This window comes from Tachypleus tridentatus, chromosome 10 (genome assembly GCF_004210375.1).
Source record: "Tachypleus tridentatus isolate NWPU-2018 chromosome 10, ASM421037v1, whole genome shotgun sequence".
Taxonomy (NCBI): Eukaryota; Metazoa; Arthropoda; class Merostomata; order Xiphosura; family Limulidae; genus Tachypleus; species Tachypleus tridentatus.
In genome coordinates this window covers 144,592,546-144,612,670 of record NC_134834.1, presented here as the reverse complement: position 1 = coordinate 144,612,670, position 20,125 = coordinate 144,592,546, and the positions used below count along the sequence as shown (strand labels likewise).

The 20,125-nt window shown below is 30.6% G+C and overlaps 1 protein-coding gene across 1 annotated transcript in view; it reads right to left on the bottom strand.

Annotated features, from left to right (window-relative positions):
• Nucleotides 1–18,995, bottom strand: part of LOC143230526 (chromodomain-helicase-DNA-binding protein 4-like) — a 103,871-nt gene extending 84,876 nt beyond the window's left edge. The window contains exon 1 of the mRNA XM_076464248.1: nucleotides 18,790–18,995. Within this exon, the coding sequence (XP_076320363.1) occupies nucleotides 18,790–18,877 (88 nt within the window). The 5' untranslated portion in view covers nucleotides 18,878–18,995. The remainder of the gene's footprint in view (nucleotides 1–18,789) is intronic.
• Between the last annotated feature and the right edge of the window lie 1,130 nt (nucleotides 18,996–20,125).

The following is a 20,125-nucleotide window of genomic DNA, read 5'->3' as shown; positions in this document are numbered from 1 at the left end:
AAGTGGTTGAGAGGGTAGAAACTGGGGAAGATTTAGGAAGAAATGATTGTTACTGTATTAAATGTGATGTTTTGCAGTATGTAGAAACCAAGAAAAATGATATTTTGATTCCAAATTCTGAAAAAGCAAATTTTGATGGCATGCAACAAGAATTATCTGTTGTGAATTTGGCACTGAGAAAATGTGGAATTTTTAAAGAAAAAAAATGTTTTATTTTAAGAATAAATATATTCTTTACAGAAAGAAAAGGTTGGCTCACAAAGTAAGATGTAAATTTTTAAAAAAGAATCACAAAAATTTAAGAAATTTAAATTGATTGGTATAAGATTATGAAAAGATCAGTAAGGGTTGTTAAACAGAAAGTTAGGATCCAAAAGGATGTATGAATAAATTTGGCTGAAAACATAAAAAAAATTACAATAAGAATTTTTTTAATGTACATTAGGAATAAACAAAATGTTAGGATGGGGATAGGTTTTGATTTTTTTTAAGTCTGGTTTAGAGAATGGGACAGCCAAGGCTGATCAGTAGGTCCCTTGTTATCCCTAAAATATTATGCAAGTATGCGTCTCTCAAATCACTAAGCTTAACCCTTGAAACCAGCAATTTTTTTAAAGTTTTCCTGGAATTATTTTCATGATTTTCTAATAATTAATACCCTACATTATAAAACTTTTGCTTTCTTAATTTTGCAGATAATAACAAGGTCTGGATTGGTTTTCAGCCAAACAGACAAATATTATCAGATCCTGTCACTGTCTGATGAGTAAATTAGAACTTTCTGCCAGACACTAGCAGTATGCACTTGAGTTTAAAGGTTAAACATCCTCCTAATCACAAATGAGAGAGACCACATAGAACACTCATCAAGTCTTTATGAATTACATATATATGCACATAATTAATACAGAATTCTTGGTGAAATTTGCTTATTTTGTTCTGCATTACAAACTTTTCTTAAGGATAATTTATTCAAAAATATTAGTCTTTTAAACATAATTTTTATATAATAAATGACAAAATGGAATCTTCCTGTGTGTTCTTTCAGTCCAGTGAAAGTGTATGGGTTTGATTTTTAGATAAGATAACTGTATCATAGTCTAAAAATAATTACTCTTACCTTGTTCAGTTTTAATACAAAATATATCCATGAAGATAGACTTAACATGATGCACACAGTAAATCTTGCTGAGGATATTAATTGAATAAATATTCCCCAAGCATCACCTTGAAAATGTTGAACAGCTTTTTTTTTTTTATACACAGCTCAGCACAAACACTTTTTCACTTCAGAAATACATGCACTGAAAACTTGTTGGTTCAATATCGCATGATTAATTAGATGAGTTAATCTTGAAAGATGAAAATTAACAAGCAAAACCCCAAGGTCAAAAGATCTGTCTTTACGTCTGGTCAGAGTACAGATACATAATGAAGTACACTGGCAGAGCATTATAAAACAAACATCAGCTAGAGATGTTGGGTTCATTATGGAACTTCCTACCTTTAACTGTCACATTGTAAGTTTTTTTTTTCATCCAGCCATAAAGCATATTAATACACAAATGCCAAAACTACATCAGAAATTGTTCTAACTTAACTGCTTTCATTACTGCAGAATATCATCCTTTTCTGTGTAATAAATCCTTTAATGTTAACTTACACAGCAACAATTAAATGGTCACTTAATTAAAAAAGAATATTCATTCTTTGTTAGTTAATACTGAAATATACTATGGCTTCAACAAAATAAAGTGAAATTTTATAATGATGATTTAACAAGATAAAAGGGCAACTATACAGAATTCTAAGAGTTATAGCTCAAATGCTAACTTACAGCCTCCTAAAACTAAGATGGTCAAAATTTTGAAACTCGTAAGATCCAGTTCCTACCACATATAGACACTCAGTAGCTGACAGTTATATTCACTCACAAAAATCTTTGTTTTTTTTCAGCATCATCCTTCAAAAACTCCAGATTGGCTTTTTTTACATTTTGCAAAGCTACACAAGGCTAATCTGCATTAGCTGTCTTTACTTTAGGAATGAGAGACTAGAGGTAAGGCAGCTAGTCAACCCACTTCTTCAGCTACTGTTTTACCAATGAACAGAGGGACTTGCACCAACAACTAAAAGGTAGAGTATGTTCAGTGAAAAGGATTTAAACCTGTAACCCTCAGACTGCAAGTTGAATATCACAATATCAGATTAAATACTCTAAAAAACATGTCCTCACACACAGACATAAAAGAATGAGAGGAGAGTTTTATTTTATTTGATGAAAGTTACACCTCATTTTAATCAACTTTACATCATTCCCTTTTTTGGGGAAAAGTAATAAATATATAAATAATATCACAAATTACATGAGCTAACTTTCACACAAATAACAAAACAATAAGTGGATTTATTTCATGCCACAATTATATTACAAAATGTTATATTTCAAGTTTAGAAGTGATAGACAAGAGGAAAGACAGCTAATCAACACCACCCACCACCACTTCTTGAACTGCTCTTATACCAATAATTAGTGGAATTAAACTGCACAGTATAATTCCCTCAAGGATGCTAGGGTAAGTATTATCAGTGATGGGGATTCAAACTTGAGACCTTTAGAAGGTAGAGTCAGGACTGTAACCATCAGGTATTGTGGAAACAAATTATTTAATGAAATTATACATAACACAGCAGTAATATTAAAAAATCTGTTTAGTGATAAAATAACTGTACTTTTTTTTTCTTCTGTAGCTAATGTGGATCTCATTTCATGAATATTAATCTAACTTTATACATTTACTCTAAAAAAAAACTTTTCTTCAAAGGGAATAAAGAGAATAAAATGATGCCGACTTCGGGGGGGGGGGATAAAACTTCTGAATGAATGTTGTAAAAAGACAATCAATAGCAAGATTGAGTACCATGTCTACAATCAATATTTAAAGTTGTGTTTGGTGAACATCAATAGCTAATGAAACACCTTCCTGTCCAGACCATACTCACATACCTATTACATCCTAATGCACTGCTGTAATTTTGTCTCATTGTCAGGTTCTTTTATATTATCTAGTCCAGTTCACGTAATTATGGTAAATTTTCACCTTTAATATTTCTTCAAACTGCAACACTTATGCCATGGTAAATTTGGCTTCAAGCCAACATTATAAGTGACATTAACTCAAATAAATCAATTTACTTATTCAAAGTAACCATAATAAATAAAACATTGACTGGTTCACTCTGTCTTGAAAAAATACTCTACATATTTTCCTATTTTATACATATAATGTACTTTTAAATATGCTAGAACTCTTAGTTGTATCCTTAGCCTTTTCCCATTTTAGATTATTTCTTGTATTGCTGATATTCCATAAAGTTTGTTTTTTTATGAACATTACCCACTTGTTGGTAAGTTCTTGTAATGGGTAATGATAGTATGAAAAATAAAAAACGTTATTGTATTTATTCCAAGTTTACATATTTCTCTTTGGTGAAACTTACTTAGTTTACTGTCTATTTCTCTTTGGTGAAACTTACTTAGTTTACTGTCATTCACATGTGCTTTTCTAGGCCTAACTGAACTTCCCAAACTTATTGTTATCACTTGATCAACAAAATCCCACAGCTCCCTCTAAATAACAAGCATTTAAGATGTATAATTTGCAACAATGTAGTACTTAGCTATTTTAGTATTATAGAATATTTTATTAAAGCCTGATGGTATCAGAAGATTAAATGACTATCACTTATAAATAGATCAGACTTTCACTTCCATTTCTATTATTCTAACATAGCTCCCTGATGTACAAGCAATCATAACTATACATAATATTGAAGATAAATGGACAAATTACTAAATTGCCCTCAGATGAAAATAAAACACTGTAATCACCAAGAACTAATACATGATAAAATTACAAATTAAAGTAAGTTCTTAATTACATCACCACAGTTTTTCTATTTGAGATCTGTACATTAACATTTTACTCCACCTAAAATGTATTTATGATAATATGAGAGACTCCATTGGTATAAAATTTACATCACTTGCTCCAACCTTTATACTCCACTACGTTGCCAAAAGAAGTTAAATATTAGGATTCTCTCCACTATGTCAATGTACCATTATAACTGATCTATATATAATATCATTGTAATTACTTACAATTCACTTTGATATGGTCCAATTAGCAGGCATAAAACTGCCCATATTGTGGTGTGAGAGGGCAAGAAAGTGTGAGAATGGTATCACTGAATTCAGATTTTGGTGGAAAAAATATTAACCTCTGAAGCATTTATCTCCTTTCACATTATAGCTAGAATTCAACACTGATAAGATAGAGGCTCATGAGGGCAAGGTCTACACAGAAAAAAGGTGTGTGAAAATGAGATATAGTAATATTACCCTGATGAAGTCTATATTACTTCTGGAATGGGTATACTCTTTGCCTATATAACATGAAATCTAATTCATGAGTGGTATTCATACAGGCCCTAACCAAACAGACAAGATCCCATGTATCATCACTGGAATTATAGGATTGTGAACCTAAATCTAGATCTAAAGTATAGTGACTAGAACAGGAGGACTGCTGCTGAACCTAATCTGAAAGTTACAGGATGTTACATGTTGAGTAACTGTAACTACAAAAAGAAGGCATGCAACACAAAAGTAGGTAAACCTAAAGCACAAAATGCAAGAAACTGAACTCAGAATTACAGGACCTTTCACACCTCACTTAACCTGTAGAAATATAGATGACCTGGCTTGGGATTAAGAACTAAAATCTTAACTCCCCAACCAGAGAGGCAACACTTCCTGACCCCAGAATTACAATGAGTCAAGAGCCCTTCTCCATGATCATCAAAATGAAAAAAAGGACTAAAAAGAAGGGCCACACTCATTCAACCAGATAGCAGAGAGTCACCTGTGAACCAGAATTACATCTGGAAAAACCATCTAGGATTATTTGTAGGAGCATACCTAGCTTTGCCATCTTCTCCTTGAGTGGAAAAATTAGTTCAAGCATCACTCAGAAACTGAGAGTGATAAGGATTCCCATGCTCTACTTCAAAAAGTGGGATGGATATTAACACAAAGTTCCTAAGAATCTATTACCAAGTGTAATCTTATGCTAACAGGTTCTAACATTACTTCATGGACAAACTCACTATCAAGAGTTATCATATAGTAGTAGCTTCTAACACTACTCTATGAACAAACTCACTATCAAGAGTTATCATATAGTAGTAGCTTCTAACACTACTCTATGAACAAACTCACTATCAAGAGTTATCATATAGTAGTAGCTTCTAACACTACTCTATGAACAAACTCACTATCAAGAGTTATCATATAGTAGTAGCTTCTAACACTACTCTATGAACAAACTCACCATCAAGAGTTATCATATAGTAGTAGCTTCTAACACTACTCTATGAACAAACTCACTATCAAGAGTTATCATATAGTAGTAGCTTCTAACACTACTCTATGAACAAACTCACTATCAAGAGTTATCATATAGTAGTAGCTTCTAACACTACTCTATGAACAAACTCACTATCAAGAGTTATCATATAGTAGTAGCTTCTAACACTACTCTATGAACAAACTCACTATCAAATGCAATCCTACTACTGAACTTCATCTTCTAAGGGCTGGTGGTTAATAAATATACTTTTTTTTCAGTTGAATAAATTACAGTTTTAATTAATAATGTAGACTAGCTGTAACCTACTATTTGTAATTCCAGTTGAATCCAACACAACTACACTGTTTGTAGCAGCAAACAAAAGGACAATTAAACATACCTTCACTATCTTACCAGACAGAAAAGTGAAGCAGATAAGTTCTCTCTAATCAAACTTATTTTTCCTCATCTGGGACAATTGAAACAGTGCACTTTCTCAGCCTTGCTCATGGGAATTACTGCACATGGAGAATGTGCCACCATCCTGTTGATGAAATGGCTATCTAATGATGATTACATCACAGAATAGCACAATACATGTCGACACTATTATTGATGGGAGCTCTCTTCAAGGCTTTTGACATGCAGGCACTTACACAAGGTAATAACTCCTTGTCGTGCAGAGGTGAGTAGCATTTCTTTATAAAAGGGTTTTCTAGACAGTCTTAAAAATGTAAACCACAGCTCACTCTAAGAAACAAAAATTATTGCACTGAAACTAAATCAGACTATTTAGATACCAGCATCATTAAGTGCATGTTCAAGTTTCAAGTTTTCAATAAAATGAGCACTTTAAACTTTGAAGTTATAAAGATTCCATTCCTAAATAAAAACATTACAGACAAGTTACAGTACAATGTTAATTCTTAGCTAATCAGATGAAATAGAATTTGTTCATCATTACAAGATTTTGTGTATAGAGCTCATAAACTAATTTTTCTCATTATCAAGGTTTCTTATTGCACAAGTTTAAAAATTCATTAAATTCTGTTAAAAATTAAACAGTATTCTTCATATAGATTATGGATTAAAAGTTTTTCAGAACATTGCAATCTCTTTAAAACTTTCACACCCTAACTTTGATTCTGCAGGATACAGTTTAGGGCAAAAATAAACAGCTTTAGTGTATTGACTATCACTTGTTTTTTATACTAATATCAATTAGTTTCAATTTTATTTTACAGTTAATATTCCCGATACAACATTTGTGTATAGTGTTTGACATCATATAATTAGCTTCATTGCTTTTCACACCTACTTTTTTTGTCAAATTGATGCCTTATATCTTTCTTTCAAAATGTATCATTCTGATTGAACTTTTGTCTTTCTAGAGGTTTATTAATTTTTAGCTTTCATAGAAGACTGAAAATTACTTATTATTATGTTTATTACAGCAGGTAGTTAAACAAGACTAGTGGTAAAAGATTGTAATACATTAAGTTTAACTAATTATTTTCTCCTTATTACATTTACCATTGTTATACCATAATGATCAGTACAGATGTTTATATTTTCACTTTTATTTTGTATCTTTATAAACACAAGTTTTTGGTTTTATGATAGAAAAGTTGATGCTACTGACTCAACACAATGTAAACTGAAATATGTTTCAAAATGTCATAGAAAACCAAACCTCTAACATTATGTAGAAAAGATTGCTCAGTGCATTTAATTTGGTAAAGTGATAACTTGGGAAAAGATTAATTCTTGTGAACAAACTGACACCTAAAAGTGTTTGTGCATGTGTATTCCCTTATACATATACTATACCATTTATTTATTCTTGCTTTCATTAACAATAGTGGTTATACTAGTTCGTGTATATAAAATACACATGCCTGCAATTGTTTATCTTGAAATATTTTTACATGTTCTACAGTAATTTCTGTATGTTATATTCAAACACAATATCCAGTTTTTCTTCACCACATTCAGATTTTTCACAAATGTCGAACGTAATTTTACATAAGTGAATCATTTTCATTGGAAGCAGCTCACATTTTGCTATGTTTAAAAATTGACAACAACTGGCTGTAGGTCTCTTTAGACCAACTGTGAAGTTAGACCTTATCAATCATTTTAGAGCCCGTGAAAAACACACATCACTACTATATGAACAGTTATTGGGCACTATGACATGTAACTTCTGGGTAGTATTTGTTTGTACATGCAATTTGACTTTTTTTTTTTTTTCAATATTAATTCATTGCTATGTCATTAAAAGGTTTATACAACCTTTTAATGACCCAAATATATTCTGTTATACTTGTGGTATGTCTGTTGCAAAGAAATAAAGACAAAATATTACATAATTGATAGAAAACAAAGTGTACCACACATACTTTGCAATAAAACTTGAGGAACAAGACAAATCAAGCACTCTGCACAAAATTTGCGCTATTTGTGTTGAAGAGTTGAGACAATGGAATAAAGGTAAAAAAGGCTTTGCATTTGGAATTCCTATTGTCTGATGTGTGGCTAGAAAACATGGAGATGACTGCTATTTTAGCTCATGTAATGTGCAAAGCCACCATTCAAAATAAGGAAATTTCCTATCCAAGCTATAAAAACCATTGTTCATAAACCTGATGTACCTGTTCTTACTCCACCAGAGACACTTGACACAGTTTCATCTGATTCTGAATCTGATATCAATAGAAATTATTTCAACCTGAAACGTCTTGTGAACCACAACTTTTCACACAAGAGGAGCTTAATGATTTGTGAAATGTGAAAGCCTTTAAAAAGGATTTTTTTAAAGAGATTCTGTACCCAAATTATTAAAATATTGTCAATAACAGGCCTGATAAATTCAAAAAGTTGGATTGTAATATCAGTATGAAAGTTCATTTCTTACACTCGTAAGCTGACTTCCCCCAAAAATCTCGGTACTATCAGTGAAAAACAAAAGGGAAAGGTTTTATCAAGACATCAAGAAAATGAAAAGGTCTTAACATTAAACTCCATGAACAAATACACTACTGGGCAAAATCTTAAAAGCACTTTTAATGAATTTCATTAATCCTTTCACTATGGGCTTGGTATGATATGGATGAGTTCGTCTACACACTTGCACACATTAAATATCTGCATTATAACTTTTAAAACAGCATGTGTGTCTTCTCAAAATTTGGTAGATTTTTAGTAAAATACCTGATTTTTTAATGAAATATTTCACTGCTTATGAAAATAGAAATAGTGCAAAGTGGTTTTACATTATGATTAACAAAATTCTTTGTCCCAAAACTCAAATATTATTTGTGTGATCTCAAAAAAAAACTCCTAAACATATTTCAAATGTTGTTTTACAGTGAAACTTTATATTTTATGTTATTTTCTATACTCTAACTATGTTTGGTCTGTCACTTAACCAATCTTGTAACCATCATAAAAAAATTAGGAAATAGATATAAATTATTTTGTTCATGGTAGAATGACTACATATCATAACGTAAAAATACGCGTGTTTAGTCTAACTTGCTTAAGTCTCATAATGCTATACATGAACAAATATATTTATTATTTTTATTATATTTACCCTCTAGTCATGCCTAGCTAACATAACATAACCTGCATTGATGCAGTGCATGTGAACTCATATCCAATAATATAAAACTAACTTGTAGTCTACCCCGTCTTGGCTATGTTTTAGTGGACTAGTATTTTGTAATATACAGTCACATTTCAATTATTACACATTATATATGTATATAGATTATTACTATTTAAAAACAAACTATCAAACTTATTTTTTAATATAAAATAATAAATAAAAAGATAAAGCAAACAATTACCTCTTCTCGCTATGACCTTTGAACTTACTGGACATAGGTTGGAAAGCCTTTTAAATTTTTTCATGTGAAGGATATCAATCTTTTTTTTTTAGGTTATATTCATATATACACACACACAATTAAATAATAAAATAATAATTGACTACACTTGTACCATAGAATTCCACTATAATTTATTAAGCTCAGTAACTAAGATTTAGTTAGGTTTAAAAAATATGAAACTTCAAGTAAGCTAAAAATAACCTACCTTCTTGAAATCTTGGTTTGAGAGAACGTGGCAGCTTTCTCATGGATTAAAATGACTGAAAATCACTAGGGTGACATTCTAAGCTGTTAAATGGTTATTCACATCTAATATTGAAGTAAGTGTACATAAGGGGCTGTTTTCAAACATGGGAAAAGGTGAACAGAGACACTGTTTGATTCAGTACACAAGGCATATGTCAGCAAAATAAAAAGATACGAGGTTCTTGTTTTATATTCTAGCTTGTCAGTATTAGTAAGTTGAGTTTCTAATTTGTACAAAACTAGATTTAGTATTCTGACATCACAAACATCTAATTTTAAAGAGTGTTGCATTCAACGTACCAAGTGACTCACTGAAATCTATATTCAAATGCATTCTTTTAACACCTAATTTTAAATTAAGAAACTTACTCATACATAATATTAAAGTTTGAATTATAGAGTACAATTTGATCCCAAACTTACTGACATCCGAGATATTTTTTAAATGGTTACCTCTATCTCCCTTCCAAGCTCTAACCCTGCACCTCACTAGTAACCTTAGTGGTTGCAAATTTCTCTCATCCAATCAATGGATTATAAAAACGTCCTTAACTTGTGCACCATCACGAGGAAACAAAAATTAAATAATTACTATTTGACAACAACACAGACAAGTGCAACAATGCTGAAAGATAAGAAGTGTGAAAGAATTAGAACTGTTTTAAATATGGGAAAGAAAACAGTTCTACTGTAAAGAGTATTCAACTTTACTATATTGCAAGTATTTAACTTGACCACTGTTAGATACACCTGATTGTTTAAGTTTAATACAAATATTATGATTCAGATAGATTAAGCATAGCATTAGTGTTAAATTTAGTAATTGTTTAGAAGCAATAGTTAAATGCAGATTCATTGATGAAGTGTGTATGAATCATACATTTTGTAATTACATTGTTGTGAACTGAAACTTAGTGTATTATTATGTCATGTTACCAGAAGTTTTTTCATTGTTTTAATTGGGTGTTATTGCATCATAATGCCTTAAAGAGTGTGGAAAGTTCTAGACCTTGGTCAGGCTATAAATATTAACACAAAATGTAGTTCTAGTTAAGTTAGACAAAGTTAGTAAGATAAAAAAATAGATAGTTTTGTAAGAATTTGTCAATTGTGTTTTAAAGAAACTAAACAAACCTGTGTGAATGTTTGACAACATACATTTTTTTAAAAGTACTGATTACAAGTATGATAACCATAAGTGTAATGAATAACTATATGCATGTTTGACTTGTTTTAACATATTTAAAACAAGTGAATTGTGTGTTGCTTCTTTATTGTTGAACTTTATTGCCAACAAGTCATAAAAACTGTAGAAAATCCAACTCATACATATGCAAAAATATAACACATATTACACAACTACCTGCTGCTTTAGGTTCTGATAGAAGTGTTTAAAAGCTAGTGTCAATGATAGAACTGAATCAGTTCATTACTAATAATTTTTGTTACACCTACGAGCATCAGCATATTAGAGGGGGAAAAATAAGAAATTATATGCATAACAATAAGAATGTAGACATACCACATGATTTGGCTGCCAAGTGACAACTGTTGAAAACTCTATTAACCTGAAAATGATCTAAGAAGGTCAGAAAGTTTTCTATTTTTAATAAAAGTTTTAACATCCATACAAGCTGTCTTGAGATAAATTTTTCTTCAAGTGGGTTTCTCATCATCATGAATTGCCAAGCAGTATCTATTATTAGAGTATAGAAATATAAAACTGGCTCTGAATGATTCACAGAAAAATTGCATTGTGATATACTGAAAAACAAATTATTTGAAATATATTGGAAACACTCTCACTTGTTCTTCTTCTGATTTATAAAAATAAATCTAACATTTTTTCAGTTTTACATACTTCCAAACATTACTATTGAAACTTTTTGCACAGTAAGCTGTCTTTTTTCTGCTCATCTGCCATTTTATAAGGGACTCAACTCTCATAGTCATAATTAATGTGGAATATTTTATAAGAATGTTGACACATTTCTTACCTAAAATCGTATCTTAGATAAGCACCTCTCTGCACAACTAACAGCTGCAACCCCGTATATTGCTATGAAGTTTTTTTAGCATACCACAAACCTTGAATGAAGTTCCTAACCCATTTATTATGTTTTGTAATGTTATTTTAATATGTATAGGAATTTAAGACTAACAAACATGTCCTATGCTGGACAAACTTCATGAGATATTACTGGAATTACAACTGAAATTATTATTAACAGTGAGGGTATCGAACTAAAAAAACAAAGTATCCTAATCTTAATAAATAAGAACACAAGAGGAGAATGCTTAAGTAGCTATAACGATTGACAAGTTGGTTTCTAGTTTTGTTCTATGTATATAACTTGCTTTGATCAAGTTAGTATTAATGTTATAACTGAAACACAACAACATTTCTACTTTGTTATACACAGATGTTTTTTCTGTTGAAATATTTCAGATTTCTAGTAATCACAGAAAAAATGTGTTATTGCTTTTTAACTTTTGACAACACAAACTGTATTTACAGCAAACAGTTTTCCCTAAAACAAAAAAACAAAACAGCAGACAAAGCATTTTTGTTTTATTGGTAGTTTAAGTACTTTATCAATAATTACACAGCAAATTAACTATGTGGTAAAGGAAATCATACCTAAATTATAAATATATTTAGTTAGCTTGACCAAAAGAAAAAAAGGAAAAAAAAATGAAATGTAATAACTATCACTATGATAATGCTTTGTTAATATATATTTAGTATTATAAAATTAATAGAAAAATGAAAAATAATAACATATTAAAAACAATCTCAATGTTTATAGCTTACATTAGACAAGTACAGACATTACAATGTGATGGTGCTAAACTAAGTAAGAGATACACTACACTCAACAGCATTTAATCTGTTTCATAGTCCTGTACAAAATTTACAATGCAATTATTTATTTATTAATCACTATTCTGAATTTTAAAATTGGGTATTCATGTAAAGAATTAACACTAATTGTCTCCACTCAACATTACAAGCAAGGCTGCATATCATTAATTTATACAAAAAAAACAATACCCACTGTCCTGACCCACTTTCATACACATGCATCAAAACAATGACTTCTGTATAACTAGTAAACAGATACATGTCTGAAGACAATTTATATTTCTAATGATTAAATGTTTACAGGTTTAATCTGTGCTCTCTCCTCTCACAAGCTTATCTTAGCATTTGTGATTATTTGAATCACACTTAACAGCTTCAATAATTATTTTATTTTCGAGAAGACTTAGAACCTTATGCAAAACAAGTAGCTTTGGAACAGACTTTAGTTACACAGAAAGAATTATATACATGACAAAAAAAAAAAAGAGTAGTAAGGGCAGCAGCCTCACTAAACAACTATAATCAGCATTCACTCAAGCGTTTATGGTCTGTCTGCTACGTCTCAGACAGGAGGGGCTTATTACAGTGTAAAACCTGCCTTTATTAACTTACAGGCCACATTTTACTTCAAGAAATGGACTGATCCATTAACAAAAAAGTATGCTTTACTTCAGTGTGGTGTTACTCCATAAAGAGTACATGTGTAAATGCAGAACCTACCCTTCAACCTACTGCATGGGATTGTACCACACCAGAAAAGGCAGACAGCAGGAACATGGACTAGAAGGATTAGGTTTTTTCACTTTTAATGTCTGCAGCTTCCATCATTCTACATACATATGTGTGTATGCACACACACACACATGCTACAAACTTGTACATATACAGGCACAGGGAGCTTCTCTATATGTACGTCGTACATTGCTTTTGTGTTTTAATTTAACTGTTCCATTCTGTAAATGTTCAACCTTGTGCATTTCATTCTGTTTGTATCATACGTGTGTGTGTGTGTGTGTGTATTATTGAGACACACATATATAAAGATTCACAAGCATAGATGCATAAAAGAACACATTTTTTCTCCAGAATCAATAACTCTTCCAATTCTAATCATTTACATAATACTTATATTTATATAATTTGAAAGTCTTTTTTTCCCTTCATAAATTAAAATATTTAATTTTCCATAAAACTTACTACCTGGTTTGTCACTTTCAGTTTATTTCACTTAAACTTAACATTCATCATGTTCTTTTATAACCTGACTGGAATTTTAAAATAATAATAATAAATATACATTAAAATTAATACCCGATTAAAATCAGTTCAAACATATAGTCAATATTTTGAAATAACTTTAACTGCATGTTGATTTTGAGTGCTGTATATTTATTAATATTATGCACAAGTACTGATATAAATATATGCATATGACTGGAATTTATTCAACTTAATTTTTACCAAAATTCAAAACATTAAAAAAAGGAAACACTGAAAAGCCTCAGTGCTAAAAGAAAAACATTTTTTTTGTAACCTGCATTTACTAAGTGTAAGAGAAATGAAAATGTTAGCATATATTACACTTATGTGCATACTGAAGGTTTTATAAAAATATCTTTGTAATATAATAGTTCCTTAAAAGGGTACTTAAACATCAGTGCCTTACAAATTTCGGTCTCTACAAAACTGTAGAAAGAATAAATAACACCAGCTTTATCTGTCAGTTCACTTTTATCATTTTGAAAAACCGTTTTAAACATACTTGGAACAAAAACAAACACACCTCAGTTTTGATATTCAACCATCCTTCACCTCTACCACACAGAAAGTAAAAATATTAAAACTTAAACTTGAATTAAGACCTCAGTTATTATTACAAAAATTTCAGTATATTTCAGGTCAAATTTCAATGCCCATTCCAGTTCCGAAATGCCTCTCTCCACACCAAAGTCAATTTTCTTTTATTTTAAATATATATCTCATATAACTAAATCTGTGGATCAGGAAATGTATAACTATCTGAATATATTACAATTCGAGTGTTGTGTAGTACTACTAACCAAAGTATAAGTAATGCCATTAACCATTACCATGCATCACCAAATACACAGCAATATTGCCATGTTTTAAGACACACAAGTGCACAATAAATGTGCAGTGTTTCAGCCTCTAGATAACATTTCTTACTTTTGGTAAGGCACTTCTATCAACTACTAATTTCATCTGGACACAGAACCAAAAGGGAAATTTTGCTATAATACTTTAACTAAAACCTTGTCTATATATTATGAGTGGTGAATAAACATCTGCTAGTCAAAACTTTTTCTGAATAAGTTAAATTATTAATTTACAAAAATGACAACATTCATTGCTTTCTCTGAAAGAAATATATCTTAATAAAATTATTCAAGGATGAAAAAAATTGGCACATCTGTGGTTGTAAATATTTTGAATATAGCCATGAAATAATCCAATCACCTATAAACATCAAAAAGTCTTTCTAAAATAATCAAATTATGATTACATCAATTCATGTCACAAAAATAATTTACTGTTTTTTACCATTTTTTCTCTTTTCAATTATTGAAACCATCCAGTAACCAAAACTGTAATTAAAACAATGTCATAAAAATAATAAACTTATCAAAATTAGTGTTTCACATTATTACTATTTCAAATTATTCCAACTACAAAAGTAATCAAAATGCTGCTATTTTTTTCATTTGTTATTAAATATAAAGCTATCTGTGCTCTGCCCAATAAAGGTATCCAAGACCTAATTTAAGTTTTATATTTTTTTTTCTGTACCTATTAGTCACCTCTTCTGAGAACCAGTAAGATGTCAGCTCACACTACTGCTAATAGTAATCTATTCCATAAGTCAATCACTCTGTTAAAAATAAAACTGTCTAAACTGGAATCTAGCCTGTCTTTCAAACTACAAATTTTTCTTCTCATCAGAGAATCTGCAGAATACAACACAAAAGAACTTGAAGGCCTTTATTCTATTAGTTTCCTAGATAATCCTGTTGGATCTAGTCCTCAAACAAATCTTTTAAAAACCTAACAGCAAGTTTTACAATAAAGGAAATGTCTTTAACTAAGCTTTCTCAAAGCCAAAATTTGTGTTCAACCCTAATGCCAAATTGAAAGTAAGAGTTCATTGAATCATTATTTGTAATAAAATCAGTATAGCAAAATCGTTAGGTCAAAGCAATAACAATGACTGAAAATTACTTTCAAAATACCAATGTTCAGTATATGATGTTGGTCTATGTAATGGTTAGCAATGCCAAAATGATACATGAAATATCAGGTGTTTGACATTAGTCTAGAAAATGTACAAAAATATAGAGGTAGAAATTTGGTTAAAAAATAAATTAGAAAATAACGTTGATGCTGCATGATTTTTTTTGATATGTTAAAACATTTAAATGAGAATTGGGTCTTAAAAAATACTGTTTAAAAGGTTTTTATTGAAAATTATGAGATGTCTTAACTTTTAATTCTTCTTGATGATAAGAAACCTTAACCTGAGGATAACCTAGAAAGGTCAAAATGTTGTTCTCTCCTTATCAGTAAATGTGTTAATACCCATACCAGCCATTCTGACATACATTTTAATTCTCTTCTTACAAGATAAGACAGTAACAATGTTCTTGATTCTGAACATTTTATGGAAAATACTGACATTAAACTGCAACATTTAAATGTTAAGTTTTTTAAGGCAAAGTAGAAAGACTAAGAGACAACAAATACATAAAGCACCAAGATCAGATATAGTTTTACCTGATGTTTTAAGGTGAAAATATCAAATATTCAAGCTTCTCTTTTCTCTATGATAGATCAACAGACACTGAGCAGGTATATGAGGATTGGAGAGTTGCTAATATAACCCATATTTTTAAAAGGTATAATAAGATTTGCTCTAAAAATCATATGTCAGTTTTACTCCTGGAGTAAAAAGAATGCAAGAAAGTCTGAAAAAAGGAGCTTTAAAAAATCATTTACTAAAATATATCATCATCAATGAAAGCCAAAATGGATTCATTCAACAAACATCTTGCCTTACTAATCTGTTATTATCAACATGTTTATCATTTTGACAACAGAAAGTGTGTGGACTTGGAGTACTTTAGTTTTCAACAAGCTTTTAATAAGATATCAAACACATTAGCCAAAAAAAACAAAAAATGGTTAGAAAAAGTTAACGGGATTGTAGGGTTTGCTGGATGGGAAAAATATTATTAATGGAGTCACCAATGTGGACTTTTGTTACTAATGTAGTGCCCAAAGGGTAAGTGCTTAAACTTTGCTTCTTGTTTACATCAATGATATCAGTACAGTTTGGAAACAAAAATCAAACTATTGGGTATTTTTTTCAGCTTTACTGAGGAAGTTATTACAGAATGACTATTTATTCACTACTTAATATAATTCACATTAGGATTAAAGACCTGAAACAATCTGACATTGTTGCTAAAGGTCATTTCTCAGAACTTAAAAAATACATAATGACTAGTTATATGTAAATTTATTTGTATTATAAGAATTTTAACATATTTAATAAAAGAGAAAACTCACTAGATAATATAACAAGCAAAAATCTTAGCACAGTTTGAGTAAAGTAGCTCAAGCCACTGAAGTAGTGTTATGTTGCTAGTAATAAAGGTAACAGAATTTCTGGGTGTGCTTATAGATGTACTATTTATGAGTCAAAGTTAATCACCTATTATCTCTAGATACAAAGCACTGGTTGGACTTCACTTGTAACACTGCCAGATTTAGCTTGGTTATATCAAAAAAGGATACTCACCTATCTGAAGGGTTCAGAGGAGAAGTTACTAGGAAAAATTATGTTACTGAAATAAGTTAAGATTTATTTTCCATTGAAAAAATGAAAGGGAGGGGGGATAAAAAGTGATACAAACAGTTAAGATTATCCAGTATATCATATAAAAGTTAACTTATTTGCATTACATTTTGAAAACAACAGGATAGCGGGACATGAGTTTAAAATTGAAAATACAAGCTAGACTCTCATTAAGACAGTTTTATTTGTTTAATAGGGTGAGTGATGTGTGGAATAAGATACTCTTGGAAGTCATGGAGACAAGCACTTTACAAGAGGAACACTGATGATTCTAAAGAATACAGGTGGATTTATTTCTTTTTCCAAGAGAGGTTGTATGGGTACAGTCTTGAAAAGTCAAATGGTACCTGTTTTCAGTATATTAAGATGTGTTAAGGAAGTATCCCATCTTTTCTCACACTTCTTCACTTATAACAACTTTTGGTATTTCCCAGGACCCATCTTACAAAAAAATAATTATAATTATTTTCTAATGATTAGAAACTGCGACCTATAATTCGTAGATAAAATACATTAACTGGAGTCATCTAAAAAAGTTATTTAGGATAGTTAATTTGATAGATTATGGGAAATGTATCTTTAAAATATATATATATATATATATATACACACACACACACATCAATACTCAACAGTAATTACACTGTAAAAATAATGTAGTACAGTGTATTTAAATTTTTCTGATTAATTTGAAATTGTGTAATATATATTTTCTATTTGAAATGAGCACTCAGTGTTTACAGTTCTGTTGGGCATTACAACAATATACACCTTGAAAATATTTAAAATACACTTGAGGTTTAGAGATTATAAACTGTGGTAACACCAACAAAGTAATAACCCTAAAGTTCGGAAAGAAACGACACGTACCCCCTATGTTACAAAATACACTCACCCAAAGCCTCACTCTGATGTGGCTTGCCGCGCCACATTAATATGCTAATAACTTATACTTATCCCCACTCTTATCCTACTATCCATTTCTACTATGTAAACTGGATGTATAATAAATAACATCACTGATAATTTAATATTACAAAATACCAATATTATGAATAATCAATTTCTCCTTATAACTCACATTTAACCGCGAAATATCAAAACAAAGCCCATGTGATCAACATAAACGCCGGTCAGACGATACACAAATAATGTTACCCTCGAATTTCACTTTAAAAATGTTGGTCAGGGTTGTCTTTTTACACTAACTTGAAATAATTAGAAATTTTCTTTATATTGGTAGACAAACTTAACGTTAAACAATCAACTGGTACGTGGAATATCTAGATTACACAGGTGTAATAAAAAGAAAAAAACATGTTAATAACTAACAATTACGACAAACTTAGACAAACAACAGACGGAAATATTTGCGCGCTCAACGATACCCCAACTGCTTACTGAGCCGCCACGAACAGAACAGGTAGGCTTGTCTAGATATATTACAAAAGTACTGGCTACTATGGCAGTAATATGTCTGATATTTTTACTAACCAGCCAATGAATCATCTTCTGCTTCTTCTGTACCTACTTCTGACTGATCTTCGGACATATCTTCTTCTCGCCTGGACGGTGTGGGCATTTGAAATAGAATATATTACACACCAATCTCACAAAGGACGATATCGGAAGTTAGTCCCTAAATTTGTTATCTCAACGATAAATCCTCACCCCCCACGACAATACAAGAAAGAGCTTAAGCGCATGCGTTTAATGACGTAGGACGCTCCCTGACATCCCATAATAGTTTCTCCTGGGGGTCCGGTACGAGTCACGTGCCCAATGAATGTGAATAATAATTTAGTAGAGTAAACATAAAATTAAAATTCAGTGTTTCGTTACACAGGTAACAATTACATATGTGTATATATTTATTACAGAAATCCTTTTTTTATATACGAAAAAATAAAACAATTAAGTAATTTACATGAGATCCGCTATCAAAGACGTGACTGGTTTTCTACAATTTCTCTTTAAAAATTGGTAGACGGGCCCTTCTTTAGTGTTATTGATTTGCAGCAGTTATTTATAAAAAATCGGAAGTGCTGCAGTTTAATCAAATGCAACAGCTCTTGAGTGACAGCACATTTCAAGATCAATAAATAAGATTTTTATAACTTTCAAATATTTGCAACGGATACTTTGCTTATTATAATATATAAACATTAAGTAAACAGTAACATAGAGGAAAACATCTATGGAGCTTAATCGCGTTAAAAATAAACACAAGCTTTTTGTAAAAGTAACTAAAGTTCGTAGGTTTCTAGCCATAAACATTGTTCCTATATCAACATGCAATCTTTTTAAATGTCACATTCAAAACTAGTTTGTGAAACAAAATTTATACTAAAGAAAGTAAGCACACGTGCAATTTCCAAAGTAAGATATATCAAAAACGAGACAAGTAAACTTCTAAAAATAAAATTATTTTCTTTAAGGTATTTTTAATTTTTAAATACTTAGCTTTATAAAATGATGCATCTTTTGGTGGCTTCACTGTTACGTTTCATTAAACCTCTCGTTTTGTATCTAGTAATAGTTTATAGTCTGTTTTTTGTGGTATTATTAAAGTTGCATGCATAAGAAAACAGTAACTTGCCGTTACTACTTTGTTGATCCTCAGCGTATGAATGATGGAGTACGGAATTAATTTGGTTTGTTTGTTTTTTGTTTTTTAATTTCGCGCAAAGCTACTCGAGGGCTATATGAGCTAGCCGTCCCTAATTTAGCAGTGTAAGACTAGAGGGAAGGCAGCTAGTCATCACCACCCACCACCAACTCTTGGGCTACTCTTTTACCAACGAATAGTGGGATTGACCGTCACGTTATA